We start from the raw sequence: 22,265 nt of genomic DNA, 5'->3' as shown, positions 1-22,265 counted from the left end.
TACCAATATTTATCATCCACAGTCTTTACATGTAACTAGTGACAGCCTTCATATAGTACCAATATTTATCATCCACAGTCTTTACATGTAACTAGTGACCCCTCATATAGTACCAATATTTATCATCCACGGTCTTTACATGTAACTAGTGACAGCCTTCATATAGTACCAATATTTATCATCCACGGTCTTTACATGTAACTAGTGACAGCCCTCATATAGTACCAATATTTATCATCCACAGTCTTTACATGTAACTAGTGACAGCCTTCATATAGTACCAATATTTATCATCCACGGTCTTTACATGTAACTAGTGACAGCCCTCATATAGTACCAATATTTATCATCCACGGTTCTACAACTAGTGATGTTCTCTATATAGTACCAATATTTATCATCCACGGTCTACATGTAACTAGGTGACAGCCTCATATATACCAATATTTATCATCCGCCAGTCTTTACATGTAACTAGTGACAGCCCCCATATAGTACCACATTTCATCATCCATGGTCTACATGTAACTAGTGACAGCCTTCATATAGTACCATTTATCATCCATGGTCTTTTACATGTAACTAGGTGACAGCTTCATATAGTACCAATATTTATCATCCACGGTCTTTACATGTAACTAGTGACAGCCTCATATAGCCAATATTTATCATCCACAGTCTTTCATGTAACTAGTGACAGCCTTCATATAGTACCAATATTTATCATCCACGGTCTTTACATGTAACTAGTGACAGCCTTCATATAGTACCAATATTTATCATCCATGGTCTTTACATGTAACTAGTGACAGCCCTCATATAGTACCAATATTTATCATCCACAGTCTTTACATGTAACTAGTGACAGCCTTCATATAGTACCAATATTTATCATCCATGGTCTTTACATGTAACTAGTGACAGCCCTCATATAGTACCAATATTTATCATCCACGGTCTTTACATGTAACTAGTGACAGCCTTCATATAGTACCAATATTTATCATCCACGGTCTTTACATGTAACTAGTGACAGCCCTCATATAGTACCAATATTTATCATCCACAGTCTTTACATGTAACTAGTGACAGCCTTCATATAGTACCAATATTTATGTCATTCATGGTCTTTACATGTAACTAGTGACAGCCTTCATATAGTACCAATATTTATCATCCACAGTCTTTACATGTAACTAGTGACAGCCTCATATATGTACCAATATTTATCATTCATGGTCTTTACATGTAACTAGTACAGCCTTCATATAGTACCAATATTTATCATCCACAGTCTTTACATGTAACTAGTGACAGCCCTCATATAGTACCAATATTTATCATCCACGGTCTTTACATGTAACTAGTGACAGCCTTCATATAGTACCAATAGTATCATCCACGGCATGTAACTAGTGACAGCCTCATATAGTACCAATATTTATCATCCACGGTCTTACATGTAACTAGTGACAGCCTTCATATAGTACCAATATTTATCATCCACTTTACATGTAACTAGTGACAGCCCTCATATAGTACCAATATTTATCATATCCACAGTCTTTACATGTAACCAGTGACAGCCTTCATATAGTACCAATATTTATCATTCATGGTCTTTACATGTAACTAGTGACAGCCTTCATATAGTACCAATATTTATCATTCATGGTCTTTACATGTAACTAGTGACAGCCTTCATATAGTACCAATATTTATCATTCATGGTCTTTACATGTAACTAGTGACAGCCTTCATATAGTACCAATATTTATCATCCACGGTCTTTACATGTAACTAGTGACAGCCTTCATATAGTACCAATATTTATCATCCCACGGTCTTTACATGTAACTAGTGACAGCCCTCATATAGTGTAATATTTATCATCCCGCAGTCTTTACATGTAACTAGTGACAGCCTCATATAGTACCAATATTTATCATCCACAGTCTTACATGTAACTAGTGACAGCCCTCATATAGTACCAATATTTATCATCGGTCTTTACATGTAACTAGTGACAGCCTTCATATAGTACTGTGTTATCATCCGCGGTCTTTACATGTAACTGATGACAGCTTCTTCATAAGTACCAATATTTATCATCCGCCAGATATTTACATCATAACTAATTGACAGCCTTCATAGTACCAATATTTATCATCCACGGTCTTCCACATGTAACTAGTGACAGCAACTTATTCATATAGTACCAATAATATTTATCATCCGGTCTTTACATGTAACTAGTGACAGCCTTCATATAGTACCAATATTTATCATCCACGGTCTTTACATGTAACTAGTGACAGCCTTCATATAGTACCAATATTTATCATCCACGGTCTTTACATGTAACTAGTGACAGCCTTCATATAGTACCAATATTTATCATCCACAGTTCTATATTGTTTCCCATAAAGTAAACACAGAAAGTTGTCTTACCTACTGTTTACATAAGTTAAGACCATTAGATTGAGGTACTACCATTAACATAATAGGTTCCACTGTACACACCATAAATTTTAAAGGAACCACAATAATAAATCACAGATGGTTGTTGTTGTCGATAAATCAAACGTCTTATTTTAATATTTACATTACAGGCAGTCCCCGAGTTACGACCGTCCGACCTACCATCGCCCGCACTCACGAACAGGATCCTGACACATTCGCTGCAAAGATAACTGTAATTAACATCACTTTATTTACATTGTTATATATGAGTATATTATTGTTGTTTTGTAAGGGCTTTAACCTAACCTAAACTATGGGTCCAGGAACGCGTCATGAGTCGGGGATGGTCCGTATATATTAAGGTGAGATGAAATGGAAATCAGTGGTCCCCTTGGTATAAGACTCCAGATTTGTTATTATTATTGACTTTTAAGATCTGAGTTATGGTATAATGGAGGTGAGAGATGGTTAGTAATTGAAGGGAAATTTTTTAATAAGGTCCAAAAAATTATATTTCATTGTAATTATTTCATCCATTATGCCCTTTCTACGCTAAGCTGGGCTATAAGCCACACCCCCTCATCTATACCTAACAGCTGATTGGTTCCCCCGAGTGTACATTGCATACATAGTCCAAAACCATACGTACACCCTCCCAAACCATATATGCTTACAGCCTTCCAAACAATGCGTACAGCCTCCCAAACCACACCATTACACTGTTCCAAACCTTGCTTACCGGGGTCATCACAGCATATAATCCATAGTCTTGATAAACTCAATAGCTGCACAGAACTGTGTCCACCAGTACTGGTCTTCACCACTGAGCCGCTTCTCGAAGAACAGGTTGACGTACTGGACTGTGGACAGCAGAGCCGGTGGATTGGCCTGGTGGAACAAGTCGGACATTATCACCTATTATTATCACCCATTATCACCTGTTATTATCACCCATTATTACCTATTATCACCTATTATTATCACCCATTATCACCTATTATTATCACCCATTATGTCTAGGGTTACTCATGACACCATTAAAATATCCCCACTACACAATACACGAACACAATGAATAACAATTAATTGGTCTGTTGGAACAAGTCGGAGATTATCACCCATTATGTCAAGGGGGAAAATATGGGAAAATAGGAAAAAAATATGGCAAAATATGGAACAAAATAGGGGAAAAAATAGGGAATATTGTAGAGTAGGGGAGAAAAGTTTACTCCCTGGGGTAAATTTAGGGGAATGATCGTCTGAACTCGATTTACCCCGACAGCCAGCGTAGTGTTTCACCTCGTTTGGGGTCGACACGAGGTCATTTCTTAGGAGGGTGACCTTTTGACCCACACTGTACAGTAGACATATAAAATAAAACTGTTGATATAAGAACGAGAGACAATTTAACCTAACCAAACCAAACACTAACCTTAATGAGCACGTAAACAAGAACGGGCATAAAGTCGTCAGCTGCCGGGACTGATTGATCGTGTGCTAGAGACAACAGGTTCATTATGGTCTGGGAGGCTCGGACCACACACTGTAGTTTGTCACCTGGTGTCTTGTAGGCGCTGATGCACACTATCTCTGCCTGAGCACTGGGCCACGGACACTCATACTGGTACAGCTGTTGATGAAAACGTAATTAGTTTAGGGTTACTTTTAGCTTATGGTTAGTGTTAGTGTTAGTGTTAGTTTAGTGTTAGTGTTAGTGTTAGTGTTAGTTTAGTGTTAGTGTTAGTGTTAGTGTTAGGTAATGTAATGCTTGATATAGTAGTGAGAGTCCCCAGGTTAGGTTAGGTTCCTGTTATTTGTACAGGGAACACAAGTTATGTACTGTACTTACAGAACAATGTTTAAAATACCACTACTATATCATAGCCTAAGACCTTATATAAATAATTTAATTTATGAACAAATACAATAAGTCATCAGGTATATAAATCACCAGGTAAATAAAATACTGGAAATTTTAAGTTTATCCTCGTTCATAAGTCGGGCGTTCTGTAAGTCAGACGTTAGTAGGTCAAGCATTCGTACGTCAGGCAATTGTAAGTCAGAGAACCTCCTGTACAAGTCACTTAACCGAGTCACTTGAGGTAAAATCACTTACCCACACAAATAGTAAAGTTTCCTCTGAATTGACTCTTACATTACACTCGAGTGAGACAAAACACTCGAGCAAGATAAAACTCGAGGAATAATACACTCTAAACCTGAGGCACTTATACTGACTCTTACATTATACTCGAGTGAGACAAAACTCAAGGAATATCACACTCTAAACCCGAGGCACTTGATCGTTTACCCACACACATATAAAGTAGTTGCTCCTCGACTGACCTTTGGAATCCGTAGATCCTTGTGAGTTGGGGTGATGCGCGGCCAGTTTCTTCATATGCTCGTGCAAAACCCTGGAAAATAATTAACGATTAGTCAACACTTCGGTACTGGGGCTGTCGTAAACTTTGGGGGGTGGGGAGGTGTAGACCTGTGTGTGTGTGTAATGGTCAGCATGTTCACCTGGCAAGTGAGTGGACCCCAGGTTATATTTCCCCGGGCAGGGTGAAACTATGGTGAGTTTCTCTACGCCATTTGCCTCTGGATGTTAGTCAATTTGTGGATCGTGTTCTGGGGTAATGGTTAGGTTAGGTTATGGTTAGGTTAAGTAGTTTGTGGTGTGTGTACATCAGCTGTTACATTATAATTTAATCTAGTAAGGAACATTATTAATATTGTACAGCTGTAAATATAAAATGATCAGGAACTTATTTTAAATCCATGTTTGAATTCGAATCCTGTACAACAGCATGAGGGTAAAACAAACGCTGCCGCATGCACGCACACACACACCACGCACACACACACACACACACACACTACTCACTGGTCTCTGGACACATCTCCGTCACCGTTGGGGTACAAGGCATGGATGTAGATATGTGACATAACCACTCGTTCCAGGGCCAACTGTGCTGCGTGCAACTGCTCGTTGGTGCTGCCTGTGGGAGGGTGTAATACATAATGATCAGGTAATACATAACGATCGTAATAAATAAGGTAAGTGAATAAGAATCTATGTACAGTATTAAACCTAACCTAACCTTAGCCTAATCTAACATTAACCTAACCCATATATAGTCTCAAACCTTAACCTATCCTAAACTAACCTAACCTAAACTGATTTCAGGCAAAAGTTATGACCCTTCATTATAACTAAAAACTTAACACACACACACACACACACACACACACACACACATACACTACACACCCTCCCACCCACACACACAAAACTCACTAATCCACATCGGGTCTCGTTCCAACTCAGAGTACAGTTGGGACAAGAAGTTCTCGATCAGCTGAACTTTCTCATCGGGAACAGTCAGTACGGTGAAGTCGTGGGTGAACCGGCTGAGACTATGTTCCCTACGCTCGAGGAACATTCTGGCCACCCCAACGATGGACGACATTACCACGGCCCCATCTGCGTTAATTCTCGACAACAGCCTGGGGGGGTAAGGTGGTGTTTTTTCTTATAAAGTACAGTATGTTGGTATGGGGTAGGAAGGGTTATTTAGAGTGTGTTGGTATGGTGGGGTGTGGAATGAGGTATTTTAGAGTGTGTTGGTATGGTGGGGTGTGGAATGAGGATGTGCTTTAGAGTGTGTTGGTATGTGGTGTGTGAGGAGGGGTGGGAGGATAATTTCGTTTCTTGGTTAAATGAGATGTTTAAAGTGTGGTGGTGTGGGAAAACTGCTGGTACTTGATATAATGGACAATATAGTTCATTAAGTAAAGGTTCCACATCTAATGGACCCTCTCTCCAAACACCCCATTAAATAGAGGTTTCACTAATTAAAGGTTCCACTTATAAAAGGTTCCACTTACTTCTCCAGGTGAGCAATAGTGGTCAGTAGTCCCTGCCTGCTACGGACCAGGTAGGCTACATAGGGTGACCTGCTGCGGTAGTCGTCCACCAGGCTCCTTACAAGGTGTTCTCTACCCTGAGGTGAAATGGGAGGGGAGAATTGAGGTAAGGAGGTAATATTAAACCTCTCTCCTTTGTACTCTGACCTCCCCCCTAGTACTCTGACCTCCCTAGTACTCTGACCTCCATAGTATTCTCACCACCCACTAGGAATACCCTCAAAGCTGTTACAATTGTATTGTCGCCTCAAGGCTGCCAGGAAACGGTAAAACGAACCCAGACAAAATGCATATATGTCATAGCCCGAACCAACACACATCCCTCAGCAGTTTCTGGCACATACATAATCAGAGGTAAAAACAGGAGACAATGTCTCCATCCAAACCCCTCTGCAAAAGTTTTCAGAATGAGCTATAACAAAGTGGGCCTGCGTGCCTAGGAAAGACATGGTTACAGTTAGGACTCAGGGACCTTGATGCCAAGTCTGCAGAGAGAAGTAATTTATTAACTTATGCTGGGCAACAGCACGATGAGTGGAGGTTCATACCGAGTGAGTCTTGATCGCCTCACCAGGGAAGTTCATTGCCCCTGGAGAGGACGGAATGTTTGCAACATTGTTAGACCACTACAGTGACAAAAGGAAGTCGGGCAATCCATTAAGTTATATTGTACAATATGAGTCATGTTTGAGGAAACAACTACCCTGACATCATGGACCAAAAGGTGCATTGTTGTACTAATACCGAAACCAGATAGCCTCGGATGCCTTTTCGTCCCATATCAAATAACCAGCTGCCTGTGCAAAACCTTGAGGATGGCTCTGGCAGACTTATAGAATCAGAGAACACATGTTCTCAACATAAAATGGCTTCACCCAAGCGGTAAAGGTGTATATAATTGCATCACCACTTTCCTAACTGCATGTAGATGAAAGGCACAGATACAATTCACATTTCTGACCTGAAAGTTGCATACTTGATATTGCCAATAGGCAATTATGTTGCAATGGAATCAGGTCATGATGGATATAGATGTAGGCTGTTACACTGGATAAGTATACCAACCAATGGTGAAGGGTTGCTGCACTGTTTCAGGCGTAAAAGAAGTTAAAGATTTGGCAACTTGTACCCTCAAGGTGAGTACTTAGCCCCACTTGTTTAACACAGATTTCCGTGAATGCATTATTAAATAATACCAAACAACCCCAGCAATATCTCAATCAGCCATGCTGAAGAGGATATTTCACATAACAAACCATCGTGAAATGCAAACCACCTCGGACCATGTATATGCAGCCTGTGAGAACCTTTGGTCTGTTGGCCTCCAATGAGAAAAACTAAGGTGTTCAACAAAACGGGGTTGGAATCAAACGCCGTGCCCCGCCTGCTCAAGATAGGTAACAACATTATTGACTATGTTCTTTTAAATATCTTGGTGTTTGTCCTTGTACCCTCTACCTGCCATGCTACAAACAGCTAACCAAGCAATGTAATTGACAGACTGAGACCTCACAGAAGGGTATGAGTCCGCACTATGAAAAGGTAATATTAGAATTGCTAAAAACAATGTACCTAGGCGTTATGGTAAGATCTGAGAGATTACTATGCACCAGCCCTGGTCCTTTCGTGGTGGAAAGGCGCAATAAGTCGGAGAAATGCAAAACAAAGCCTCAGAATTATCCTAGGATGTCCCATGATCACCAAAGTATACTTAATATGAGGAACTAGCATACCCATAGTGTTAAAAGATAGAATTGTCAACTCAAGGGAGATAGCCCTGAGGCTTCGCGCAGGATCCTGATACATTGTTCTCTAAAATTGTTAGAATGTATGAACCATGGGACTGGTGAGCTTAAAGAGATCCAAACCATAGCTACATTATTAAAGATGTTTGGACTAGACCACCCAGGTACAAAAGGAGACACAACACTTCCTGCCACCCTGGAAACAGATGTTCCTTTGATATCACACAATAACAACGTGACCACCTAAAAATTACTATATTGCAGCATTTATCTCCGTCACACCTGCCAAAGGAGAGCCTTTGAACACATACATGACTCTACAGACTGATGATATTATCACAAAGCGCATCATCTACACTGATGGGTTCTTAACACTTCTACCGTGGAGGCTGGGGCAAGGGAGTTGTTATGATTTCAACTGACGGTATATTCACCGAAGAAAACAGTTAGAATTAACAACTGGCATCCACTCTACAAAACTGAATGAGTTGCCATACTCACAGCGGTTAAATCTATTGAAACCACTGTTACGATACAGTCTCATCACTGGGATCAATCTCATCATTTGCCCTTGATATTAACCCCTCAACCTGTTGCTTTTGGTTCCCCGGAAGCAGACACAAATATGCTGCACCTTGCCGACCGCGTCAAGGTCAAACTGGTTGTGGATCCCCTCACAGCAGGCCCGTATAAAACATAGACAGGTTACGCTCACCCCACCGTTGAATACACTTCAATTCGTCAAAAGAACCCTTAAAACTGTAGTTCAGGAAGAACCACAGAATCTCTGACGAGCAGACACATGTGTCATAACCAGTTGATCCAGGTCACATGACAAGATGTATCAAGAAATATGTATATAGCGCAAGTAACAAGATCACTAGATTAAGGATGTTGTGGTCTAGATTAAGCGTTAGAGGTAAGTAATTTCTGGCAGTATGTCTTCAAGATGCAAACAAGATTAATGTGTAAGTGTGTGGCCAGACATGCGGCCGTTGACACTTGAACACTACGTCCCTTTCGCACCGTGTGAAGATAGAACCTTTAGACAGGTCTCACAAAACATGGTGTGTGTGAATGGCACAACACTTCAACCTAATGGCAAGATAGCTTCTACATATGGCGATTGCATCCACTTTTCTGTAGACCTCAGTGGGCACTATATCGTTCTCATAGAACCAAACAATGTGCCGAATACTTTCAGGCAATGTGAGTAAATGCGTGAGGCCAGACATACGTCTTCCTCACACACCTGTACTCACAACATTTAGAATATGTACCTGCAGTAAGAGCAGAACTAAAACAAACAATGAACACTGTGCAACATCTCAAAAGCATAACATCCCAACAATGAAGTTAATTTACAGATCCGCTTGTAAATTGCACTCTTCGTAATCCTCATGCCACTGGGCCACAGGATGAGTAAAATAAAGTAGCCGCCAAGGCAAAATACTCAACCCCCAGTACTCTAAAATCACCTGTAAAACAATCACCTCAAATCACCATGACGCTAATTACCTGTAGGTCAAACAGCTGTACCGCAGTAGCGTCTCGTGGAGCTGCGACCAGAAACGATCGTGGAGGTTGGTAACTACGACCCATTGGCACGTAACCAGGTCAACGCGTTGTTATCCAGGCTGTTGTTGCTGTGGGTGAATGGTGGTGATGGTGCTATTAGACGATGGTGGTGGTGGTGGTGGTGATGGTGCTATTAGACGATGGTGGTGGTGGTGGTGGTGATGGTGCTATTAGACGATGGTGGTGGTGGTTGTGGTGGTAGTAGTAGTGGTGATGATAGTAATGGTGGTTGTGGTGGTAGTAGTAGTGGTGATGATAGTAGTGGTGGTTGTGGTGGTGGTGATGATAGTAGTGGTGGTAATAATATTAATAATAAAACTATCCAGATATATTAGTTAATTTAAGCCATTATAGACCCATAACAGCCCCACAAACTCAAACTATCTAGACCCATCATCACAATCTAGCCCATTCTACGTACTCATTCCCCGTAGGCTGGCCGAACTCTGGCAGGTAAGGCGACATAGAGAAGTCAGCAATACTCAAGACCAGACGCAATTTTCTCTTGGCGTCAGCAAAGGCGTGCTTCGTCTCGATGCTGGCCGGGTCGATGTACAGTCGTTCATCCTCCTCGGTTTTTGGTGGCTCGTTCACGTCTGTGGGAGGATTGAGGTGGTTTAGGGCCAAAGATTGTGATTGGTTGGTGTGTGTGTCTGTCTCTTTACCTATGTATGTATGTATGTATGTATGTATGTATGTATGTATATATGTATGTATGTATCTATACATCTCCTGAATAAAATATAAAAAATTACCTGATGACTTATTGTATTTGTTCATAAATTAAGTTATTTATATAAGGTCTTAGGCTATGATATAGTAGTGGTATTTTAAACATTGTTCTGTAAGTACTGTACATAACTTGTGTTCCCTGTACAAATAACAGGAACCTAACCTAACCCGGGGTCCCTCTGTATATAAATAACTGTATCTATAATGCTACCCTGAGATAAATAACACCTTACTGGTTTACTCACAGGTTGTGTTGACCAGACTCCATACCATCGGTCTCTGAGGGTCTATTTCTGGCTTCTTGTTGCGGTATTTGGCCAGTATGTCGTCGCTGGTCTCCTCGATGGTCGGAGGACGGTTTTCCTCCGACAGCGCTCGTCTTATGTTCAGGTCCTGGGTGTTGAGGCGGCGCGGATGTAGGCAGTGGAGTCATCCGACCTGCTCCCTGGTTTACGTCGGCCCTTGAACCCGGGGAGTTTAAAATTCTTGAAAAATCCGCGTTTGTGTTTGGCGTCTCCGTCGATGGCATCGCGGTCGCCCCTCTCGGCCGTCTTGTCGAAGCTGATGCTCTTTGGTATAGCCCCGGTCGAGGCCATGCTTATAGCGGGGGGCTCCAGGGCGTCGACCAGATCCGCCGTTGGACCCGAACCGCTGGAGGCAGAACGCCTTCCGAGCCTCCCACCACGTCCGACCCCGAACTGCTGGACGACGCCAAGCTGGTCGTGCTCAGGTGTAAACTGCCGTCCTCGCCCGAACCGCGGTCGCTGGAAGCAGTTTATGTTGAGGGTGAACGACTATGTGGCCCCGTCGTTACCCGTCCCCAGGTCCATCAGGGGAGCCCCGGTCGGCCCTCTGTTGCCGTCCCCGATGAAAGTGTTCAGTAACAGGTGTCGATCGCCCGGCACTATGCCGTTGTTGGGGAGGGTCGAGAGATTGAGGCTGAGTCGGCCGAGAGACTGGGTGGCCGAGGCGATTTCCTGCTCGTCCCGGGAGTTCTCTCTCTCCTGGACGACGAGGCACTGGTAAGTCTCCCGCCGGGTGTATGGGCTGGAACTCTACCCTGGGGGGGTCGCCGGTCTGCCGCCTCTATTCTGCACCACTGGTATGGGCTTCAGTATGCCGCTCAGTGTGTTGTTGCCGGTGTCTGACAGCGAGGGCATAACAGGCATGGGTTTCAGTATGCCCCCGCTGCCCCCCATGGCCCCGTCGACCGGAGAACGAGATCCGTGTGCCGGGGTGACGTTATCCTCCTGTTGTGTGGGGTCGGGTCTGAGCAGGTCGCTCCCCGGGCCGAGTTCGACTTCCACCTCGGATCGGCCGGTGTCGTCCGACCTGGCCACGCTCTGGGCGTCGTCCGTGTCGAATTCCGTCATCCTCTCCGAGTCCGAGGCCAGCACGTCCGTACTCCAGGCCTCGGAGGCCGTCTCGAAAGTCTCTCCGGCTGCGTCTCCGCTCAGGTAGTCTCCCTGCATCCGGTCTAGCTCCGCCAGATGCCGGTTGAGGAGTTGATCGTGGAACTGGTCTCCGCGGTCGGCCCTGTCGGCCGCCTCGATCGTCTCCGAGTCGCTGGCCAACACGTCGGTGCTCCAGGTGTCGGAGACCAGAATCACGGTCTCGTCTCCGCCGATCAGCGGCTTGATCTCGAAACGTCCAAACTTCTCCTCTATGTCTGCGGGCGGCAGGGGCGGTGACCGGGACGTTGGGAGGGGCTGGCTGGTTCTCCTCCCCACTCCTCAGGCCGGCCTCTTCCCCCTCGGTCACCTGGGATGACGGAGTGTCCCGGCCGGAGACGTTGAGTCCCTCTGCCCGACACATTGGCCGATACCATGTCCGATAAGTTGTCCGGCTGATCTTCCTGAGTAAACAAGAGAAGAGTTTATGGACGTTATTGATGACCTGACCTGACGTGACCTAGAGTAATAAGAGACAGTTAACAGGCATTATAGATGACATGACATAACCTAACCTGACCTAAGTAAAAAGGTGAAGAGTTTATAGACATTATTGATAACATGATTGTAAGACTACCTGACTTGACCTGACCTGATTGCAAAACTACCTAACCTAACTTAACCTAACCAAGTCTTATGCAACAAGATCAATAAATTTAAGACAGCTACAGGATATGTATGTGTGTATGTATGTGTGTATGTATGTGTGTATGTATGTGTATTTGTGTTGGGACTATATTGTGTGTGTTGAGGACTGTATGTATGAAGCGCACACACACCTGTTCCACATCGTCAAGACTAGAGGCAACACTGTGATTACTGGCTGCCTCACTAATGGCCTCCAGGTTGTCAGAGGTGTTACCTATCGACCCCTCGTCGTGGGATAGGGAAAACCTCGTCCTCTTCTCGATGGTGGCTTCCTCCCCCCTCCGTCCCCCTCGTCTTCTACGTTCATCCTGACGCGTGAGGTTGACTTGCTGGCCTGGGGTGGGAGGAAGGAGGTCGGTTACGATAGAGATGTTATGTTTCGTTTGTTGATGGTTTGTTACCTAACCTAACCCATTGTTAGGAAATAATATCATGGTAGTAGACATAGTTAAGAAATAATACTATATCCTGGTAATGAAAAATGGTCTAAAATTTATCATGGTAATAAAAATAAGCAAAAAATAATAAACAAATAAAAAACTACAAATTCAAAACAAAACCTAAAAAAAAATTAAAAACCTGAAAAACACGAAAAAATTAAACAAAACTAAAAACAATAAAAAATAAATTAAAAGATAAAAAAACTTAAAAAAAACCTAAAACAAAATAAATAAATAAAAACCTTAAAAAACGTAAACATTCAAACCCCCAAACAAATCACCTGTAGAGTTGAGAGCACCTTATCTTCTGACATGAGTCCTGGGCACTCTGGGGGACTAGAGGTGTTGAGTGAGATGACCAGCACCGTGTCGTAGTCTATAGGGGAAGGCATGACGTCACCTTCATCCATACTGCTCTGTTGTCCTTGAAGTAGTTGCTGTGGTTGTTGGGTCGTTGAGGACTCATGTAACGACCTAGGAATCTGAATCGCCGCTACCCTCGTTCTGGGTCTTGGTGCTGTTGCTCTTGATTCTGGGAGGGTAGTTTGGGATGTGGTTAAGAGTAGTTTAGGTTTGTTTGGGGAGGGTCAAGGTGTAGTTATGCTTGTTCCAGAGACTATTGGTGGTTAAGAGTAGTTTAGGTTTGTTTGGGGAGGTCAAGGTGTAGTTATGCTTGTTCAGAGACTATTGAGGGTTAAGAGTAGTTTAGGTTTGGTATACAGGCCTAACAAGTAGTTCTGATCGTTCCACAAACTACCTTTACAATTTTGGGCCAGACGACGGACTGATGAAGGATTTCCATAACATTATTTTTATGTATTTACCATTAGGACAATTATTTATTTTACGTTTTTTCACAATATGTATGTATGATGGTGTAGGTATGATGGTGTATGTATGATGGTGTAGGTATGATGGTGTAGGTATGATGGTGTATGTATGATGGTGTATGTATGTATATCAGTAAAATAAATGAAGAAAGTTACATTATATCTGCCCGGAACTACGATTTGAAAACAACCATAACACCTGACAGCTTGGCCCAGTAGTCAGGCTGGTGGTTCCGAGACGACTCTACCTTGGCTTCAATGTTGCCAGTGATGTTAAGAGATGTAAATGGTAAATGAAAGTTATATGTAAATTGTAAAAGAAAGTTAGGTGTAAATGGTAAAGTTATCAGTAAAACATCATCAGTTGTTTCAGGTATTTGTATATTTAAAAATAATTGTTGTAGTTATGACATTAACAGATTGTAATAGTTGACAAATGGTTACTACGTAGTTACCTCTGATGAACTGGGTGTCTGATGTATGGTCGTTAACCATCTCAGGTCATCATTACAGTAGTTATACATTGACCTTTTATATTTACAATAAGTTTTTTATAATTAATAATAATAATAATAATAATGTGTTTAAGTAATAACATATTCTTTATTTGGAGTTAGGTTGGGTTAGGTTAGGTCAAGTTAGGTTGGGTTAGGTTAGGTTGGAGTTAGGTTGGGTTAGGTTAGGTCGAGTTAGGTTGGGTTAGGTTAGGTCGAGTTAGGTTGGGTTAGGTTAGGTCAAGTTAGGTTGGGTTAGGTAGACTTTAACCTACTGGAGACCACAACTTCACATATAGGACACAGGATGACTTTTGGAGCCAATTTTCAGAGATTACCACAACCAAAATACAACCAAATACAACATTAATACAACCAAACCACAACACAACCAAACCACAACCAAAATACAACCATACCACAACCATACCACAACCAAACCATAACCAAAATACAACCAAACCACAACCTTACCACAACCAAACCACAACCTTACCTATTACTTTTGACTCTCTCCAACAAATTCTTCTTGGTGGTGGTAGGGGTGGAGATGGCTGGGCTGCTCGACTGTGCTGGAGAGAAGTGAGACGGTTTGAGGCGACCGACAGATACCTCTAGTTCCTTCCGCATCTCGTCGTCTTCAGGTAATTCGTTCATTATCTGGAATCATTAATGAGGTAGTTAGTGCATTGAGGAGGTAGTTAGTGTGTTGAGGAGGTAGTTAGTGTGTTGAGGAGGTAGTTAGTGTGTTGAGGAGGTAGTTAGTGCGTTGAGGAGGTAGTTAGTGTGTTGAGAAGGTAGTTAGTGTGTTGAGGAGGTAGTTAGTGTGTTGAGGAGGTAGTTAGTGTATTGAGGAGGTCGTTAGTGTGTTGAGGAGTTTAAATAGGGTTAGGGCAATTTGCTCGTTATCTGGAAACATTAACGAGGTAGTTAATGAAATGAAGAGATTAAATAGTCTTCTAGTTCAGAGCTGAGTAGAGAGAGAGAGAGAGAGAGAGAGAGAGAGAGATACTGTAATTATCTCATAACCCCCTCCATACTTACAGAGTAGAGGAAGGCACAGCGTGTGTAAACGAGGTTCGGGAATGAGGCAGGACGAGCGAACGAGGCTACTCAGAGGGCTGTTAAGGCAGGTCACTCCGGGTGGTGGAGCCTCTGACCCGCCCCTTCAGGATCCCATCAACAACGCCCGATATAACCTGGAAATAAAGCCTGGAAATAATCTCTAGGCTGGAAATAATCTCATAACTAGGTGTCTACTTACTACTAGCATCCTCATAACTACTAGCCCCCATAACTACTAGCCCCCATAACTAGGAGTCTACTTACTACTAGCATCCCCATAACTACTAGCCCCCATAACTAGGAGTCTACTTACCTCCTTGTCGAAGTGTGAGTACAGATCAGTCAGTCGGACATCTGGACTTTCCCATCTGCTCATGGCTAGGACCTGTAGAATCTGGGCCACCTGAGGGAGGGAGAGAGAGAGAGAGAGAGAGAGAGAGAGAGTGGGAGGAGGTGGAAGAGTGGTAGAGGATAAGGATGACAGTCTTTAGCATTGAGCTGAGACATCGAGCTGAGACATTGAGCTGAGACATCGAGCTGAGACATTGAGCTGAGACATCGAACTGAGACATTGAGCTGAGACATCTTTATCTGGGTGTATTTCATGGTTGGTTATTTTCTATTAGGTAGGTACATACATACACACATATACATAGATACATACATACACACAATCACACACACACACACACACACACACACACCTAGACTAAACCAAAACAAACCAATCAACAAAAATAAAAATAAAAAACTCCACCCACCAAAAAAAAAAACACCACCCACCTGTATGAGATTAAATCGGGAAATGTGAGAAATGGGCGCGTCACAGATCCCGTGTGGCTCGGGTGTGACCAGAGCCGGACAGAGGAAGAAGGCAAACACTAGGTCGACACAGATGGCGCTGACCTCTCTGGTGTCAGCTCGTTTGGCCGTTAGCAACACGTCGTAGAGGATCCTGACCAGCCAAGACAACTGGGGCGGGAAACAATTCATAGCCTCCTTTATGCTTTCCATGAACCTGAGGGAAAAAAGGTGGGGGAAAAAATGAGGGAAAATAGTCAGTATCTTAAGGTTAATTGATTTATAAAGAGAATGGGAATTAATTTTTAGGGGCGTTAATTTTTTTAATTATGATTCTGTATAGGACTAATACACTCTCCAATAAACCACACCTTATACCACACCATCCACCACACCATCCACCATATCCCACCATACACCACATCACCACACACAAATCCCTGAGATTCTTCCTACCGACCGTCCCTCAAAACAATAACCTCTCCCCCACCTACCTGTCGGCAATCTTGACCAGCTTGGCTATGGTCCAGGCCCGGTACTTGGCCAGGGCCGCATTGTACTCAGGGGTGCCTTCCTTGCCGAACCTCCTGAGTCGTTCCTCGGCCGGGAAGCGGACGGCGGCCTTGGATGGGTCGATGTCCAGGAACAGTTCGTCTTCCATCAGCAGCTGTACGATTGGCTGGTGCAGAGCGGCCGTTAGGAACACCTGTTGGGGAGATGAAGGTAATAAGGGAGATGAAGGTAATTAAGGGGGAGATGAAGGTAATTATGGGGGATGAAGGTAATTATGGGGGATGAAGGTATTAGGGGGACATGAAGGTAATTAAGGGGGAGATGAAGGTAATTATGTTTGGCTGTGTGAGGAAAGAAGGTTGTTACACCAGTACATACAAAATTATCTATCACCACGGGAAAAAAAATAAAATCTACGCAGTGAAAAACGCCCCCAAAAATAAGACACGTTCTCCACCTACCTTGGCCTGGGGTAGAGTATCGACGTAGGCTCGGTAAACCTGACTGAGCGGCGCGGAGCGTGGCAGGGCACCCCTTGGGGTCTCTGACGTGCCAACTGGAGTTCCATCATGTGTCTGGGGTGATATAAACGGCGTAAGGGATCGTGATTGGACTATGTGGCCTGTAGCCCGCCCACTCTTCTATACTACGAGCTGATTGGTTCCCCCGAGCATCTTACATCTTACCTCCCCCACCTATGGCCCATAAGCACCGCCCCTCTTCTTTACTCTGAGCTGATTGGTTCCCATCGAGCGTCTTGCCGCCCCTCTGGACTGTGGCCACACATTGATAAAAAATCTCTCTCTCATGGCCACAATGGAATAAAAGCCCACATCATGGCCACACATTGATAAAACTGCCACTAGCAGTCTCTCATAACACGATGAAGTAGATGACATACTTTACACACTTCAACACACTCCACACACACACTTACTTCAACACACTCTACACACACTCTACTTACTTCAACAGATTAAGCACGTAGGTCTCATCATTAGGCAGGAGGCAATTGGCGTAGATAGATGAGAAGACTGTCCTGGCTGTAACTTGCATCACCTCTTGACTCTGGTTCTCCCCCACCACCAGACACCTGGCTACGAGTCGGGGGTTTTCACGCAGACTTGATAACAGGTCCCCGTGAGAATTCCTATAGGGGTTATACATAGATACATAGATATTTTGATACATTATGGTGGGTTAGTGGGGTATGTACTATAGGGGTTATACATATATACATTATGATGGATATGTAGGTTATGTATAATTACAGTATGTATCTGTAGTAACTTCAAAAGGAACCTCTGAGAGCTAAGGAACATCTGAGAACTTAAAACAAACCTCATTACTGAACTTACATTAAATCCCAAAACTTTATAGCCATCGATGAACTTGAGTTGGTTCAGCAGGTTGGTTCTCTGGCAGCAAGCAGGGGGTGAGGTGTGTGGTCGCAGTACCAGGTCATCGTAGTTCCTTTGCTGTTCTCCCCTGACCCACGATGCATGGTAAGCTCGTTCGATAGTTTTACCGACCTGTAACGATGTGTAGAGGTTAGTTAGGGGAATGGGCTTCATCTAATCTAACCTAACCTAACTTAATCTATCCTAATCTAACAGGGTAAAATTCACCATTTTATCATAGTCGCCAGCAGGACTAGTACTGTAGTAGATTTGAAAATTTACTAGTCCTTATAAATTTTGACTAGCCCTTAAACAATTTGTCCAGAAACATTAAACATTGGCACCACCGGCTTATATATTGTTCTATTTACTGTGTGATGCATTTATTTACTAACAGAAACCATGTTAAATCATAAACCAACACTGGAATAACTAAATTAATTGCATGGAACAATGATTTGTCACAGATGAACAAGCATTTCCGCATACGCCCTCGCTCAACCTTTATTGTTGTCGCCCAGATCTTCCACCGTGCTGCAGCCGGGCAGTGTGAAAGTGTAGCCATCCACACAGCAGGCCACAGTTGTTAGAATTCCGGCAAATGGCTTTGTCCGATTGAAGTTGCCAACACACTGGTAACCGGAAATCCACCATGTGATCCACAGGTGGTCATCATCAGTGAGACCCACTGCCAATCTGTCTTAATGTGTTTGACCTGGAGTTAAAACCACGCTCAGCACGGGCCTAACTAGCTGGACTGAGAACGGTAGGTCAAATCCAGATGGAGAAATGAGGCATACCTTTTCTCCGTATGACTGGTTGATTTGTTGCCAAGAGTCTTGAAACAAGTGATGTCTTCCTCTTTAATGTAACTTTTGAACACAGTCCATTCATCCTCTACCAAAGTAGATTCACCTCTGCCTCCATCAGTGTTTCTCAAGAGCCTGGGCCAACGCTAGCACGGGCGCTAGCCCCTCGAAGTCTTCATTCCCACTGTACTCTGCAAGCCACAATTTGAAATTCAGAATCCGTGAATTTTGGCACCTCTATTTTGGCCATGTAAATAAATCTTTTGTTTAGACTTGAAATCGGTGATGTCAAAGTATTGGTCAAGCCATGCAGTCCTGGAAGTGTTGCTCCTACCACTGCTTTCCTGAACATGATCGTGTTACCTTCCATAATCCTTTGTGGCTGGGTCCTGGCCAAGTCAGTCATTTGTTAAGTACATCAACTGCAGTCTGAATTTCATCCACAATAGCAGAAATATTTGTTTGACCAAACAGCTCTTGAGAGGACCCCAGTAGAGGTGAAGGTACTGACCGTCAACACAAGGAGCAGGTAGTTCTAGTTTTCTGGATGAATCCTTGTGTACATGGGATCATCAGGGTTCTGCATCTGCTGCATGTGGAGTAAAATAGCCTGGTAACCTTCAGTAGATACTCCAATGCCTGCAGCATATGCCAGAGCCACCTTGTACCACCCACACGCAGTTGGAACCATAAATGATACCTGGCATATGGTCATGAGCAAGTTTTCTCAACATGCTCCTGTTAAGAGAATCCCCTTTTTCAAACAGTATATGTCTAGCAGCAGTAAGTCAACCTTTGTGGCTAGTGAACATCATTTACTGCATCATCCTTTTTGTAAGCCAGTTCAATTTATGTGCAGTACAATGGATGCCTTCCAAATCCCTGTTTCTCTAGATCTCTTTCTCACCGAGCTACATTAAACCATTTCTACACTCAGTCATAACGCTGGGCCCATCTGTACCAATGCCAACTACGTAGCTTCTGCTTCCAAGTTTCAGCCATAGCATGAATTCATCAGAACAAACACATTTCTTGGACGGATGCAGCATCACTTAGACTGAAACCTGGGTGTAGTCTCCACCAGTGCTTCCCAATTGGATAATAATAATATATAATTTATGCAAAAGAAATAACGATAATGTTAAGAAAAAAATAAAAATGTGAAAGCTTTAACCTTGACCAAATTTCTAATATTTTATATCTATATAATTCACTTGTTCTATAATACAATAGTCACCATTATTAGATTTTGAATGTGTGTGAATTGGTTGTCAAATCTCCCTGCAATGCAGTTATTATTTTCGATATCTCGCTTGTATCGGGTGATAATCGAATATATGTGCTTGGAAATTGTTTTTGATAATAAATGGTGTGATTGTTGAAAAAGGCAGTTCTCATCGATTGTTTAATTCTTGCCTATTATACATTCATAGGTATTAAATTTTGCTGTCATTGCTTTTATATATTATGAGTAGAAATGAATTTCACACAATTGCATATCTACATAACTAGACTCAGTTTATTCATTACAATGCGCGGTCTTCATACACAGCGACATGACTGGCGGTGGTGTGTGGCGTCATACAATCCCTGAACCGGCCTGGTGTTCTAGGTGGCATTGTACCAACTCATTTGTCCAGATTTATCACACTACATTATATCATTGAGTGAATATATTTTATTCCCTTCCTCTTGGGTGATACAATTAACATAACTACCATTAATAGTGTTATTCTCTATATGAAGCTCTTATGCACATTGAGTTTGTCTTACCCACTCGCCTGTCCCAGACCAACAAAATAGTAAAATCTTGTCGCCCTTATGATATTTTGGTCACCTCGGCCAACCGGAGTATGTAATTCTACCAGTCTAACCCTAACCTAACACAAGACACATGGTAAGGTCGTTCGATAGTTTTACTGACCTGTAATGAAGTGTAGGAGTTAGTTAGGGAAATGAGCTTAACCTCAATCTATTCTAACCTAACCATCGGAAAGACATTGTTTGGATATCTAGCCTAGCCTAGCCTAACCTAACCTCAATCTATTCTAACCTAACCATCGGAAAGACATTGTTTGGATATCTAGCCTAACCTAACCTAACCTCAATCTATTCTAACCTAACCATCGGAGACATTGTTTGGATATCTAGCCTAGCCTAGCCTAGCCTAACCTAACCATACATAGACCCAAACTAAAATTTCACCAAGAAAATTGTCAAAGGAATACTTAAAATGAGTACGTAAACAATAGTACGTAAACAATAGTATATGTAAACAATGAATGCAGAAACAATAGTACGCAAACAATAGTATGTAAACAATAGTACGTAAACAATAGTACATAAACAATAGTACGTACTCTCTCGTTGAGTAGTTGTATTTGGTGCTTCTCCGCTTCCAGAAATAATCGCTCTTGCTTCAAATGATGAGCCAACTCGCCTATGTCAGCCTGTAGACTACCCATACTGCTCCAACCCTGTGCAGAAAGGTTAGGTTAGGTTAGGGTTAGGTTAAGGTAGTGTTAGGTTAAGGTAGTGTTAGGTTAAGGTAGTGTTAGGTTAAGGTAGTGTTAGGTTAAGGTAGTGTTAGGTTAAGGTAGTGTTAGGTTAAGGTAGTGTTAGGTTAAGGTAGTGTTAGGTTAAGGTAGTGTTAGGTTAAGGTAGTGTTAGGTTAAGGTAGTGTTAGGTTAAGGTAGTGTTAGGTTAAGGTAGTGTTAGGTTAAGGTAGTGTTAGGTTAAGGTAGTGTTAGGTTAAGGTAGTGAGACCTCTATTTAATGAACTATATAGAGATAAAAGTCCATTATATCGAGGGTTCGTTAAATAGAGGTTTCACAACTAACAAACACCTCTATATAACGATTCCCTCTCTATACAGTCCGTTAAATAGAGATGTTTTATACACTAATGACACCTCTATATAACGGAACTTTTTCTCTATACAGTCCGTTAAATAGAGATGTTTTATACACTAATGACACCTCTATATAACGAACTTCCTGCCCATAATCCGTTAAATAGAGGAGTTTTATACACTAATGACACCTCTATATAACGGAACTTCCTGCCCATAGTCCGTTAAATAGAGGAGTTTTACATCCCACCATACACCCACCATCACACCTCACCATTAACAGCCTCGTACACTAGAGACATTACTTTACCTTGACACTATATTAAGCTCGTGAAGTAGAGGTTAACTATATGTGATGGTGGTTAGAGAGCCAAGAGCAGATGACCCAAGGGTGTTACCATTAACCTCCCACCACTGACACTGAGACCATATTTGTTTACGATCATGAACCTCTCTACTTCTATTACGATCTAGAAAAAAATAATATCGATAAATAAAATCAGATTCTTTA

At 42.6% G+C, this 22,265-nt stretch overlaps 1 protein-coding gene across 1 annotated transcript; it reads right to left on the bottom strand.

Moving 5' to 3' along the window:
- Positions 1 to 2,375: 2,375 nt before the first annotated feature.
- LOC121862679 (GTPase-activating protein and VPS9 domain-containing protein 1-like) lies at positions 2,376 to 22,216 on the bottom strand. Its single transcript, XM_042361001.1, is given in 27 exon segments — positions 2,376 to 2,681; positions 3,194 to 3,351; positions 3,896 to 4,093; positions 4,810 to 4,846; positions 4,848 to 4,880; positions 5,354 to 5,468; positions 5,768 to 5,976; positions 6,358 to 6,592; positions 9,422 to 9,438; positions 9,737 to 9,787; positions 10,141 to 10,315; positions 10,843 to 11,102; positions 11,511 to 12,140; positions 12,142 to 12,246; positions 12,248 to 12,306; positions 12,682 to 12,884; positions 13,265 to 13,522; positions 15,453 to 15,513; positions 15,693 to 15,782; positions 16,163 to 16,397; positions 16,675 to 16,886; positions 17,155 to 17,211; positions 17,214 to 17,268; positions 17,661 to 17,843; positions 18,035 to 18,225; positions 21,263 to 21,379; positions 22,065 to 22,216. Coding segments are annotated over 25 exon segments (3,915 nt in total). The 5' UTR covers positions 21,368 to 21,379; positions 22,065 to 22,216; the 3' UTR covers positions 2,376 to 2,681; positions 3,194 to 3,210.
- Between the last annotated feature and the right edge of the window lie 49 nt (positions 22,217 to 22,265).

Source organism: Homarus americanus, unplaced genomic scaffold, assembly GCF_018991925.1.
Source record: "Homarus americanus isolate GMGI-L3 unplaced genomic scaffold, GMGI_Hamer_2.0 scaffold31037, whole genome shotgun sequence".
In the NCBI taxonomy this organism is placed as follows: Eukaryota; Metazoa; Arthropoda; class Malacostraca; order Decapoda; family Nephropidae; genus Homarus; species Homarus americanus.
The sequence above is the reverse complement of the archived record's forward strand: the minus strand, read 5'-3'. Positions and strand labels throughout refer to the sequence as shown.